General features: G+C 35.9%; 1 protein-coding gene across 1 annotated transcript in view; it reads right to left on the bottom strand.

Moving 5' to 3' along the window:
- Positions 1-9,879, bottom strand: part of LOC101541549 (butyrophilin-like protein 2) — a 51,642-nt gene extending 41,763 nt beyond the window's left edge. Inside the window, exon 1 of the mRNA XM_055124334.1 lies at positions 9,857-9,879. Within this exon, the coding sequence (XP_054980309.1) occupies positions 9,857-9,879 (23 nt within the window). The remainder of the gene's footprint in view (positions 1-9,856) is intronic.
- Between the last annotated feature and the right edge of the window lie 3,384 nt (positions 9,880-13,263).

Here is a 13,263-nt window from a genome sequence, read left to right as displayed (position 1 = left end):
CATGAATTTGCTACTGAATATAACAAGGCAATTGTCTTTCTGTCATTCTCTCTTTCCTCTCTTAATATGTCATATATATTTTAATATACTACTTTATTAGTAGTAGAAATGTCATAAATATTTCACAATACTTGTAACAAAATAAGTAATAAATCATGACATGACTAAACCAATATTTCTGAACACTAAATTGACCTTTGTTACCGAGGTAATTTGGCTAGGGAGAAGGAGAGAGTGCTCCTATTGAAGATGGAATAATTTGACATAGAAATATTTTAAGTTAATACACGTGAAAAACTGAAAATTGAAGATTCATAAAAGAAAGATAAATCATGTTTTCATTAGGCAAAATAATGACTTTAAGTCACAGAAGATGTTCGAGAGGAAAATAATGTATGAGCATGTGAGATGAACATTGAGAAAGACTAAATAGAAAATATTGAGGTGAGTCAATAAAGTGAAAAGATTAATTCTACAAAGATAGTTAATGTTGGTCTGGGCTGAGAGATGGTACAGAGGTCAAGGTATTTATCTTGCATGTGGTTGAACTTTGTTCATTTCCCTCATCACAGCATAGAGTTCCTTGATAAATGCAAAGAATAATCCCTGAGCATATAGAGCCTGTAGTAAGCTCTGAGCACCACCAGGTGTGGCACACACAAACACATGTACACACACACACTGGACACACACACACACACACATTTCATTTTAAAGTGATTAGCAGCTTTATCAATAAGGAAGGGACTCTGAACTCAGTCTTGGGGTGTAATTCTGATAATAAAATATCACTCTAAGAGAACAAGTAATGAAAAGAAAGAAAACATTAACTGAAAGGCAAAAAAAAATGAAACAGAAACAGTTTCTACAATATATCTGCACCATATTTAGTTATGTCTGGCCTTCAGAGATGTACCTCTTCTCAAGTGCTAACTGTACCTTATGCTGTTGTGATATTTATCCCTGACTTTTAGAGTCTTAGCCTCCAAAACCATTTATTCTTCACTTCATCCTTTCTAATAAATGTTCAGCAACTGTAACTGCAGCCAAGGCAAGTAATTAAATCCCTGAATAGTCAGTGTCCTGTGGAATATGACCCCATAAATGCAGGCCCTAAGATCTGGGTAAGGCAAGCTTAGCACAAGGCCACAAGAGCAAAAAATGTGCAGCCAAGCAGGAAACTTTCTTTAAGGGAAAGTTTAGGCTTAAACAGAAAAATGTCCTGCTTGGGAGAGTTCAGACTTAAGCAGAAAGCATTTTGCTAGGGAAAGTACAGGCTTAGACTGACTTGGGGGTGGGGAGGTCGGGTAGAGGGCATTGTAATGCAACCAACTTGGCAGGGAAATCTGTACCAAGAAGAAAATTTTCATAGTCTCAAGGCTATTGCTGATCTACCATATGTTCCCTCATTCCCACTGTGTCACTGTCACTGTCATCCCATTGCTCATCGATTTGCTTGAGCGGGCACCAGTAATGTCTCCATCATGAGACTTGTTGTTACTGTTTTTGGCATATTGAATACACCATCGGTAGCTTGCCAGGCTAGTGAGACACTCTCAGTAGCTTTCTGGGCTCTCCGAGAGGGGCAGAAAAATTGAATCCAGATCGGCTGCGTGCAAGGCAAATGCCCAACCCGCTGTTCTATTACTCCAGCTCCTCATGCCCACAGCTGTGCTAAAAGTTTTTCCTTTGTCCTATGTACTAGCTCATAATGAATGGAGTGCACAGTCTAAGGAAGGATATGGCCACTGTACTAATAAAAGGCCAAGAAACCTTTTGTCTGTTGAAGTTAGCTTGCTACCTGAATAAATCACTACATCTATCTCAATGTCTTTAGCTGACCATGCTGGACAGACTTGAAGGTACTAGTTTGACGGGTTAATTCTGGTGATCCCCCACAGTGGTGCTCTTATTCCTCAGATACCTTTTCCACCATGACTTCTTAACAGTCTTCTGAATTGGCCTCCACAAAACCTCCTCTGTTTTCCCAAGCTCTGTCACTTTTATTTGTACCTTCTGTCTGGCAATGTCACTCTCTGATTTCCTTCTAAAAAACACATATCTGGTATCTCCCATCTTAAAAATTAAGCAAAATCATTCAATATAAACATAAACTAAATTCTTCTTTTCTAATCTGCATTCTGTTAAAAATGATTTTATCTCTTTTTCCCTTGAAGTCTCGTTTCTCTGAAGTGGTGGTCTAGTCTAAGACTCTTACCTAATATTCACTTGACTCCTTAAGCCCCATTTAATCTGCTGAAATTGTCTTAGTCAGGTCTCCTGTTATGGACATTTTGTGGAGTTCGTGGAACTATTCCTAGCAGTGCTTTTGGGTAACTCTAAGCTCTGTGTTGGGGGATCATTCTTGGCAACTCTCAGAAAATCAGGACCAGGATCAGGTGTTGGCATCCTGCCTTCCAGTGTGCACTCAGTCCTTTAGCTCAACTCTCTATAGTGCTGGACAGAAAAGGTCACTAAGTACTTGACACATTCTTTTCAGATTGTATTTCTGTGTGTACCTATGGGTGAGCCAACCACAGGGTGTTTCTCCTAAACTCAGGTCCTTAATCATGTCCTATCAGCTAACTCCTCTTGCCTTGGTTTACAAATTTCTGTTTAACAGTTTTTACCCTCCACGAGTTCCTCATTTTAGCTATTCAGATGAGATTGGCAGTTGTTTACATGAACATTTTGGACACCTGTCTTGAGTTTTTGGTTGATGCCTCTAACTACCTTCAGAATACCTCATCTTGACCTGTACCTCAAATCCAACTTATGCAAAGATGAATTTACCATTTTCTCCTCAAATTTTTCTCCTGTGACTGTATGTCTCATTCTCAGACAAAGTTTACCATCTACTAAAATTAAACTTTTTAAATTATAGAGAAAAATTCTAAAATAGATTTTTATTATTTCAGTAGACTCGCAGTATTATTATTCCCTATCTTCCTTAATTCTTTGTGTGAATATACGTAGCTGTCTTTCAAACTTTGTTAATTTTCATTGTGTCTATTAGACCAGAAACTTGAAATAGTTCTTAAAATACTGTTAAATATTTGATTCAATTTAATTATTTAAAGGGACTGGAGCTATTTAACAGCAGGTAGGGCATTTGCCTTGCACGAAGCCGACCTGGGTTCTATTCGTCAGTCCCTCTTGGAGAGCTCGACAAGCTACTTAGAGTATCCTGCCTGCACAGCAGAGCCTGGCAAGCTACCCGTGGTATACTCTATATGCCAAAAACAGTAACAAGTCTCACAATGGAGACATTATTGGTGCCCACTCGAGCAAATCAATGAACAATGGGATGACAGAGCTACAATGCTAATTATTTAAAAGTAATTGTGTCTATCAAACATGAAACTGTGATATAGTCTTTTCCCACATATTTGAAACATTGTGAAGTGGGTACTGTGAAAGATGATACAAAGGGCTGGAGCTCATAGTTTGTACATGAGAACCCTCCATTCAATCCAAGAGACAACATGGTTCCCCAGGCATTCCCAAATGTAGCCCCATTTAGAAAATGCCATTATGGCTGAATACTTTTATTCAACATATGCAAAAGCTGAATAATCTGTACCTGATGAAAATCCTTATCTTATAAAAAAACATTTTTTCAAAGCCCTAAGAATTTTAGTGAAATTATATTTTTAAAAAAAACCTCTTTACCTCTAGCATTTTTCAGCCACCTTAAGAATTTTAAGAAAATTATATAAAAGATCTTCACCTCTCTAACCTTGTCAGCTGCCCAAGAATTTTAAAAAAATTATGTAAAATGTCTTCATTTCTCTAACCTTGTCATCCTCCTAAACTGTCCCAGTATTGATATGGAAAATAATATCCCTCAAGTGTGGAGTCTCTCAATTCTCATTAATTGTTCCAGATTCCTCTGTCGAATTCTAAATTATTTTCTCCTTTTCTCAAATAAAATTCCTCCATTTGGACTAAGTTCCTACCCAGAATCAGGAATATCCTCTGGGAGGAAAGTCATCAGTCAATCAATGGATATGATTCATCAGATCAAAATAGTTTCCTCATGTTTTTTACTTCTTTAAATGTATTATTCTTTTTGAGTGCATGTATTATTTTTAGTTGTTGGAAAAGGAGTAACAGTCTTGCCAATGTAGAAGAATGATTAATTTTACATAGTCATGATGATAAAAACATCTAATAAATACATTATATTTACACACTATACTATTATCTAATATCTTCAGATCTAATAAGTAACAAATATGTGACAAAGTTAGCATACACCCATAATCCACATCTGTGTTGTTCTGATTTTAGTTTCCACTTTTGTTAAGATGTGTGTACATTTTTGTAATCTGAGTACATTGTCAAGGATGCAGATTTGCTGAACTGATGAATAATGTGAGAGAATGCATGTCAAGCAAGTTGTGAAGAGGAAAAAGAAGAGAAGCTCTAAAATCAACTGTAAGATATCTTCCATAAATTTGTAATACTTATACAACTATACTGAAGAGTGATCACAGATGAATCCAACAGTGAAAGTGTGACATAGAAAATCCACAAAACTGATGATAGTGTACCATCTCTTAATACTGAAAATTTTGAAACTTACTCAAGAGTCAACTGATGAATAACAATGCAATAAATAATAAATGAATCAGATATTCTAATAGAGGTTAATAATGTTATTATATGTTTGTAGGGCAGGGGGAAGGCTGGGGAGGGATGGTAAAATGTAAACACACACAAAAACCCACCACAAAGCATCAGTGTTCCTGCTCATCCTTAAGACCCATTCTATTATCTCCTCCACAATTTGGTGACCTCATCTCTTTCATCAGCATCTGAGTGTGTTTTCACCAAACTTTCTTTATTCCCTTGTTTTGTTTTTTCATATACCACATTTGAGTGAGTTCACCCAGTATTTTCTTTATCCTGATTTATTTCAATAAACAATACACCTTACTATTCTATTCATTATGTAGTAAAAAGCAAGATTCTCATTAATTTAATAATTGAGAAATACTCTTTATGATTTTTTATCCAGTACCCTCTTATTCCAGCCATCTGTCATTGACACATGAGTTCTTTAGTTTATATTGACTAAAAGCAAAGGTAATATTTATATAACAAGCAGGGAAAAATAAAGGTAGGAGACACATAAATATTGATAGGTATAATTGACTGAACACATAGGTATAATTGACTGAACACAAAACATTATCATGTTTTGGACATGATAATCCTATATATGGGGTAACAACAGAAATGAAAGCAAAAAGAAGAGAAATTGGAATTAGACATGGAACAATAAGATCATTCTGTCTTGGATGTTTTACTTATGATATACACTTAGGAAATTCAATATGAGGTTCCCAATGAATTTATCATGTGTTTTGTGTAGGAGCTTTTGTAGTTTTCTTCTATAGCAGAATCCCTCTGCCTAAATATTCTCCATTAATTTTAATGGCTTTTTGTCCTTTAAGTCTTAGAAATTAGGAAATAGGGAATAAAAGAAAATCTAAGAATTCAACATAATGATGTTGAAATCAATGTTGCATAAATGTTATGGGATAACATTGTTCCTCATAGTCTCTAGCTGTGTGTAAATCAACAAGCAATTAAGGACCCAAGTAGGCCATGGTAGTTCTAACAAGATTGACTACATCATAACTTCTTTATTCCAGACTACTCTGGCAATCCCATTTTCAATAAAGTTTATGAGGTATAAAGAGAAATAATGTTTTCTAAAAGTTAAAAAGAAAAGACCGCTTGAATTGCAAATTCATCTTGAGGACCTGTCCAATACAATCTACAAATAGGATACTCAAGAAGGGGTTGGGAAATACCAAAGGATTAACCCATATCATATCATCACATCATGGTTACTTACCAGTTCTGTCTCCTAATGAAAAACCATGCATGGAACCCTTGCATCTCTAGGTACATCCTTTGAACACCCCTTGAGCCCCACAGATGTGTCTTGGTGGTGCCTCAATCACTGGGCTGGTTGTTGATGTCCCTCTCACCAAGGGAGCCAACCAACACTATATGTTCCATAGTTGGATGTTGATCACTGGGAATAGCCCACAGGCCCACCGAGCTCTGCTTTGCGACCCTCCCCACAAAGTAATCCAATATATGGCAAGTATATTACTTATAAATCTATAAATGTATTCTAAAATTTTATATTAATCAACATATCTACCTTAATGTCAGTGTGTTTAGAGGATATACCAAAAAAGTGAAGTATCACTGCCTTGGTGAAAATTAGAGGACAGAAGAGGAAATAATCCTGAAGAGGAATTTAAAACTCAGTCTCTATTTTCTTCCAGTTCTTTCCTTAAAGTAAAGATTCATTTAATTCATACATATATTCTGAATATTGTCATGTTCTACATGACTACAATCTACTGTATGCCTCAAAAATAAGAGGAAGCTAGGACTTTGAAGCACCATTCCAATTACTTAGATGTTAACCACAGTGACAGTTTTGATTATTGGGGTGTTCAACTCAAGCAACTAATCATGTATCTCCCTTAAAGTGTTTGTAAGTAAAACTGAGGGACTCAACATTTATAATATTAACCCCAATTTGGCAAGCAAATAATAACACATTTAAAATTTTTAGTATGCTTTTTTCATTTTTAATAATTTTTTTTCTAAAAAATTTTATTTTATTTATAAAGTGTTCTTCATGATAGTGGTGGAATGATCCCTCTTTCTCATAAAAGAAAACTCTAAAACACATGTTGAGAATTGGAAATAACTTCTGTTCAATAGAGCAAGCCAGAGAGTTTTCCATTGCTTCACTTTTTCTTAATTTATTTTCAGATTTGCCAGTGATGTTTCAAAATCAGAATTTATCTTGGAATTGCGAAGCTGCAGGTTTAAATGGACTTTCCATTAATGAGCAGGTTTAAGCATTATTCTATTTTGAGAATAGTCAAATTAGTTTTGACTTGAAAGTCTAAAATGGAGAGCTTGGAAAGGTCTGTAAAATCAGATGATTCTTCCTCAGTTTTATTAAGCCATCTCGGAGAGAGGAGGAATTTGATAATGCCTGTGGATGTGTTGTAAAAACATGAGCTTTACCAGCATTTATCTGGTGCCCAGTTTGGGCCCACATTGATTGAGGACATCTAATCATTTCTTCTTGTCCTTGGCCTGTAGTACTCTATGCTGCTTTCCAGGTTTATGCTCTCATCAGAACCTCATAGCGACCCCCAACTAAGGCAAGCAGCAGCACAGCATGAGTGTCAGCCCCTTACTCTATATTCCAGAACTTACTGAGGAAGCATGAGTCTTACAGATAAGTTGCAGAGATAAGGCTGTTTACCTGTACTTCAGTTTCTTCAGAATTTTTCTTTTTTTTAAATTTATTTATTTTTAATTAGTGAATTACTGTGAGGGTACAGTTACAGATTTATACACTTTTGTGCTCATGCTTCCCTCATACAAAGTTCGGGAACCCATCCCTTCACCAGTACCCATTCTCCACCACCAGTAAACCCAGCATCCCTCAAACCCTCCCCAATCCCAACTCCCCCCACCTGAACGAGGGCTAGAGACTGAGCACAGTGGCCACTCAACACCTTTATTGCAAACCACAACAGCTAATTAAAGAGAGAGATCATTTTTAATAATTTTTAAATTGAATCACTATGAGATGCTCAGTTACAAAGTTGTTCATGATTGGGTTTCATTCAATCATACAGTGTCGCAACATCCATCCCTTTTCCAATGTACATTTACTTCACCAATATCCTCAGTTTGTCTACTGCTTACCTCACCCAACCTGCTGCCTCTATGACAGACACTTTCTTTCTGTCTGTCTGTCTGTCTGTCTGTCTGTCTTTCTCTTTCTCTCTCTTACTCTCTTGCTCTCTTTCTCTCCTTTTTTTTCCTTTTAGACACCAGTTTTCAACACTACTACTGAAAGTTTATCATGCAATGTACATCACTTTATTTCATTCCAGCTTTCATATGACTCAGTTATACCACTCCTGGGAATATATGCTAGGGACCCAAAAACACAATGCAGAAAGGTCATCTACATTCTTATGTTCATTACAGCACTATTCACAACAGTGTATAAATGACCCAAGTGCCTGAGAACAGATGAATGGATAGAATGGATAAAGAAACTTTGGTACATGTACACAATGAAGTATTATGCAGCCATTAGGGAAAATGAAGTCATGGAATTTTATTATACAGGGATGGACATGGAGAGTATCATACTCAGTGAATTGAGTCAGAAGGAATGGGATAGACATGGATAGACAAATGTTTAAAATTTTATTTCATTTTATTTGGGGGCCCATAGTTTAAAATACCATTAATGGGAACCAGAGCAATAAAACAGCATCCAGGTCATTTGCCTTGCACAGCAAATGTGCCAGGAGTGATCCTCTGTCAATGAGTCAGGAACAATCCATAAGCACAGCCAAGTGTGTACCCAAAACCACAAATAAGTAAACAAACAAAATACTGTTAATTGTAGTGTTATAGGTATAAAATATTCCAGCACCACCCCTTTGCTGTGATAAACTTCCTACTGAAGATCAGTTCTCACTTTCTGTTGCAGTAGGACACCTGCTATCCCCTACTGTATTTCTTTATATCCCACTTATGAGAAAGATCATTTGTCCTCCCCTATTCTACTAACTTCACTCAGCATGATACTCTCCAGACCCAACCACATAGTGGAAAATTGCTTGATTTTGTCTTTTCTTAAAACCAAGTAGCATTCTATTGCACATATATACCATAATTTTTCTTTTATTCAATCATCCTGAATATTTGGGATTAGTATTTCTCCAGTGTTTAGCTATTGTGAATAGTGCTGCAATGAATATAGAAGGGCACATGTTTTATCAGGATATAATTCTTGGGAACTAAGAAAAAAAGTAATGAGATTTTTCTAAGGAATGTAGATAGATAGATAGATAGATAGATAGATAGATAGATAGATAGATAGATAGATAGATAGTTCTCATAGGCCTACAGTTTATGGAATACCATGGAAGAAGGCATAATAGCACACAAGTTACCAAAATGGTAGGATTGTTAGGAAAAAGACATTCTCTTGGAATAGAGTGTCTATAAAACTTTTCAGGGGCTGGAGCGATAGTACAGCAGGTAGGGAGTTTGCCTTGCACCTGGCTTACTGGGGTTCGATTCCCAGCATCCCATATGGTCCCCTGAGCACTGCCAGAAGTAATTCCTGAGTGCAAAGCCAGAAATAACCCCTGTGCATTGCTGGTGTGACCAAAAAATTTTTTAAAACCCACCTTTTTACCTGCACATCTCTATTTACTTTCAACAAGTGTCTAGAGTACTTATTTCATATAACTTTCCAGATTATGTTTTAGCAATTTTTCACCGTGTTATACAGTTATATATCCTTTTACCAATTTTTGTTTTGTTTTGTCTGTGAGGAGTGCTGCTGCACTACTGGGCTCAGAGATCATTCCTAGCTTGCCATTCTTGGGGGTCAATAGGGTACTGAGAATCAAAGACTGGTCCTCACACATGCAATCAAGTTCTCCCCACTTAGGCATATGCAACTCACCTCTTATGCTTTTAAGCTATATCTTTCTCAACATCACCTGGATAATTATCATCTACACAAAGAAACGTCAAATACTTGATTATTTCTTGCATCACTCCAAGGATAAGTATTTCCCACTTGACTTTCAATAACTTTTTGTCACAGACATCACACTGAGCATTAGGATATTTAAATATGTTTATAGGATAAATTTAAAGCTAAATGGAGATTTATTCTTATTTTATTTTGATTGTTTTATTGTTATAGTTTAGGGAACAACTTAACATTAACTTTTATGAATTTTATACACATAGTTTACCATACCTCTCCACTACCAAAGTGCCCATGATCCGTTGTCATTTCTGGTTCACATAATCTTTTCCCTCTTCACCCTCTCTTATTTGTAATTCGTTGCTTCATAATACAAGGTCAAGGGTTTGTCATTATTTAATGCTGTTCATTCCCATAATTTATTTCTCCACATATTGCATTTCAGTGAGTTCATTCTACCTTTGTGACTCCCACTCTAATTTATTTAACTTAACATGATATTCCCCAGTTCCATCTAAATTGCAGGAAACTGGACTTTTTTAAATGTTTTAAAAACACTTTTCTTTATTTATTTTTAAAATATTTTTTAAATTTTATTAAATCACCGTGAGATGGTTACAATCTTTCGTGTTTGTGTTACAATCTCACAATGATCAAACACCCATCCCTCCACTAGTGCATTCCCCACCACCAATATCCCAGCTTTACCCCCCCTTTCCCACCCTCTCCCTGCCTCCATGGAAGACAATATTCCCCATACTCTCTCTCTACTTTGGGGCATTATAGCTTGCAACACAGACACTGAAAGGTCATCATTTTTGGTCCATTATCTACTTTCGGCATGCATCTCTCATCCCAACTGGTTCCTCAAGCCATCATTTTCTTAGTGATCCCTTCTTTATTCCATCTGTCTTCTCCCCACTGCTCATGAAGCAATCTTGCAGCTATGGGGCAATCCCCCTGGCCCTTGTATCTACCATCCTTATCTTGGGTGTCAGCACATGTGATGCTACCCTATACTCCACAAATGAGTGCAGTCCCTCTATGTCTGTCCCTCTCTTTCTGACTCATTTCACTTAGCATGATACTCTCCATGTTTATCCATTTATAAGAAAATTTCATGACTTCATCTCTCCTAACAGCTGCATAGTATTCCATTGTGTAGATGTGCCAAAGTTTCTTTAACCAGTCATCTGTTTTAGGACACTCAGTTGTTTCCATATTTTGGCTATTGTGAACAGTGCTGCAATGAACATATAGGTACAGATGTCATTTCTACTGTGCTCTTTTGCATCCTCGGGATATATTCCCAGAAGTGGTATTGCAGGGTCATATGGAAGCTCAATTTCTAGTTTTTGAAGGACTGTCCATATTGTTTCCCAAAAAGGCTGGACCAATCAGCATTCCCACCAACGTCCCTTTTTCCCCACATCCACACCAGCACTGGTTGCTTTTGTTCTTTTGAATGGGTGCCAGTCTCTGTAGTGTGAGATGATATCTCAATGTTGTTTTGATTTGCATCTCCCTGATGACTAGAGATGTGGAGCATTTTTTCATGTGCCTTTTGGCCATTTGTATTTCTTTTTTAATCTCTATGACATTGAAACTAAAAGCATCTTTTTTTTTGATGGATGTAAACAGCACTGACAATGCAAGTGGAAGCAAACATAAACAAATGGGACTACATCAGACTAAGAAGTTTCTGCACTTCAAAAGAAACAGTGACCAAAATACAGAAAGAGCCCACAGAATGGGAAAGAATATTTACCCAATGCACATCTGATAAGGGATTAATATCCAGGATATACAAGACACTTGTAGAATTGTATAAGAAAAAACCCTCCAACCCCACCAAAAAATGGGGAGAAGAAATGAACAGAAACTGGATTATTTTAGCTATTAGTATAACTATATAGTATTTCATTGTGCACTTATACCAACACTACTTTGTCCATTCATCTGTCTTTAGACATTTGGGTTGTTTCCATGCACAACAAAAACAGTTAAAAGTGGTAAGTTTATGGCACAACTTTCATCAAAAACAAGAGATAACCCAAATAAATACCCTAAATTCACAGCTTGTGAAACATATTCTTTAAAAAGTTAACTCCAAAGTAAATAAAAGGAAGTAAGTAATAAGTTTGAATACAAATCAATGATATATGGGGCCAGAGCAATAGTACAGTGGTAGGGTACTTGCCTTGCATGTGGCGAACCCAGTTCAATCTCCAGCATCCCATATGGTTCCCTGAGCACTGCCAGGAGTAAATCCTGAGTGCAGAGCCAGTGATACCCGCTAAGCAATGGTAGGTGTTGGCCCAAAAACCAAAAATATCAATGGCATATAAATCAGGAAAACAAAACAGAGTAAATAAAGCCAGGATATGCTGTTTTTAAAGAACAAACAATGAATCCTTGACTAGTCTCATGAGGAAAAAAAAGAGGAAAATACAAATAAACCGATCCAGAGATCAAAAGGCAGAAATCATGATATCACAAAAATATAGTTATAAAAGGTAACTATGTAACTTAGTCGGAGAACCTAAAAGAAATGGATAAATTCTTAGAATTGTACATCTTCCCTAAGCTGAATCTGGAAGAAGTAGAAAATATGAACAGATCAACCATAAATAAGAAAATTAAGGCAGTAATTTTTGAACATCCAAGAACAAAAGTCCAGATCCAGGTTCTAACAATTTTTCAAATACTTCCAACCTATGCAATCAAAACTCTTCCAAAATATCAAAGAAATTGTAAAACCGTTTATGAAGCAAATGTTATGTGATAATAGGCTAAAGCTGATAGGAATTATCAAAAATGAAAATTATAGATCCATATCCCTAATGAACATTGATACAAAATCTTGGCCAATAAAATACAATATATCAAAAAATTGATGTAAAGTGATCAAGTGGGATCCATTCCAAGAATGTATGATTATTCAAAATACAAAACTCAATTAATGTGATATTGCCATATCAAGAAGAAAGATAAAAATTGTATGATTATATCAATTGGTATAGTAAAACAGACAGAATTCAACATTTATTTATATATATATTTTAAATCCTAACAATATAGGATAGAAGAAATGTACCTTAAAATAATAACGGTCATTTACAACAAAACAATAGCAAACATCATATTCAACAGTGAAAAACTTAGTTTTCTCTTCAATTAAACTCAAAGCAAAGATGACCACTTTTTCACTGATACTGAATAGAGTTGCCTCAATATAGTTTTTGAAGCAATCAGTCAAAATAAAGAAGTATAGAGGATTCAAATAGTTAAAAAGAAGTTAAATCGCTACTATTTGCAGATGTCATAATAACATATATTCAGAAGAACCTAAATATTCCACTTACAAAACTGTTACAACCAGTAAGCAAATATACCAAAGTCGCAAGCTAAAAAATCAAATCACTCTTGATTTGACACATGGATGATTTCTTAATCCCTTTCAATAGTAGGTGCAAGGAGAAAAGAGAAGGTACTTAAAATATACCTGAAATAAGTAGGCTTCCAGAATCCAAGGTTTTGTTTTCCTTGGAGGTGTATCAGAGTCTGCCCTGGATACAGTAAATATATTTAAAAGATGTGCTTAGTTTCAGAGAAAATCTGGAGGAAGAGGAAAATGGACTGAGGACATCTTTTGGCCATGTTGTAAAGGAGAGGTGTGT

This window comes from Sorex araneus, chromosome 2 (genome assembly GCF_027595985.1).
Source record: "Sorex araneus isolate mSorAra2 chromosome 2, mSorAra2.pri, whole genome shotgun sequence".
In the NCBI taxonomy this organism is placed as follows: Eukaryota; Metazoa; Chordata; class Mammalia; order Eulipotyphla; family Soricidae; genus Sorex; species Sorex araneus.
The sequence above is the reverse complement of the archived record's forward strand: the minus strand, read 5'-3'. Positions and strand labels throughout refer to the sequence as shown.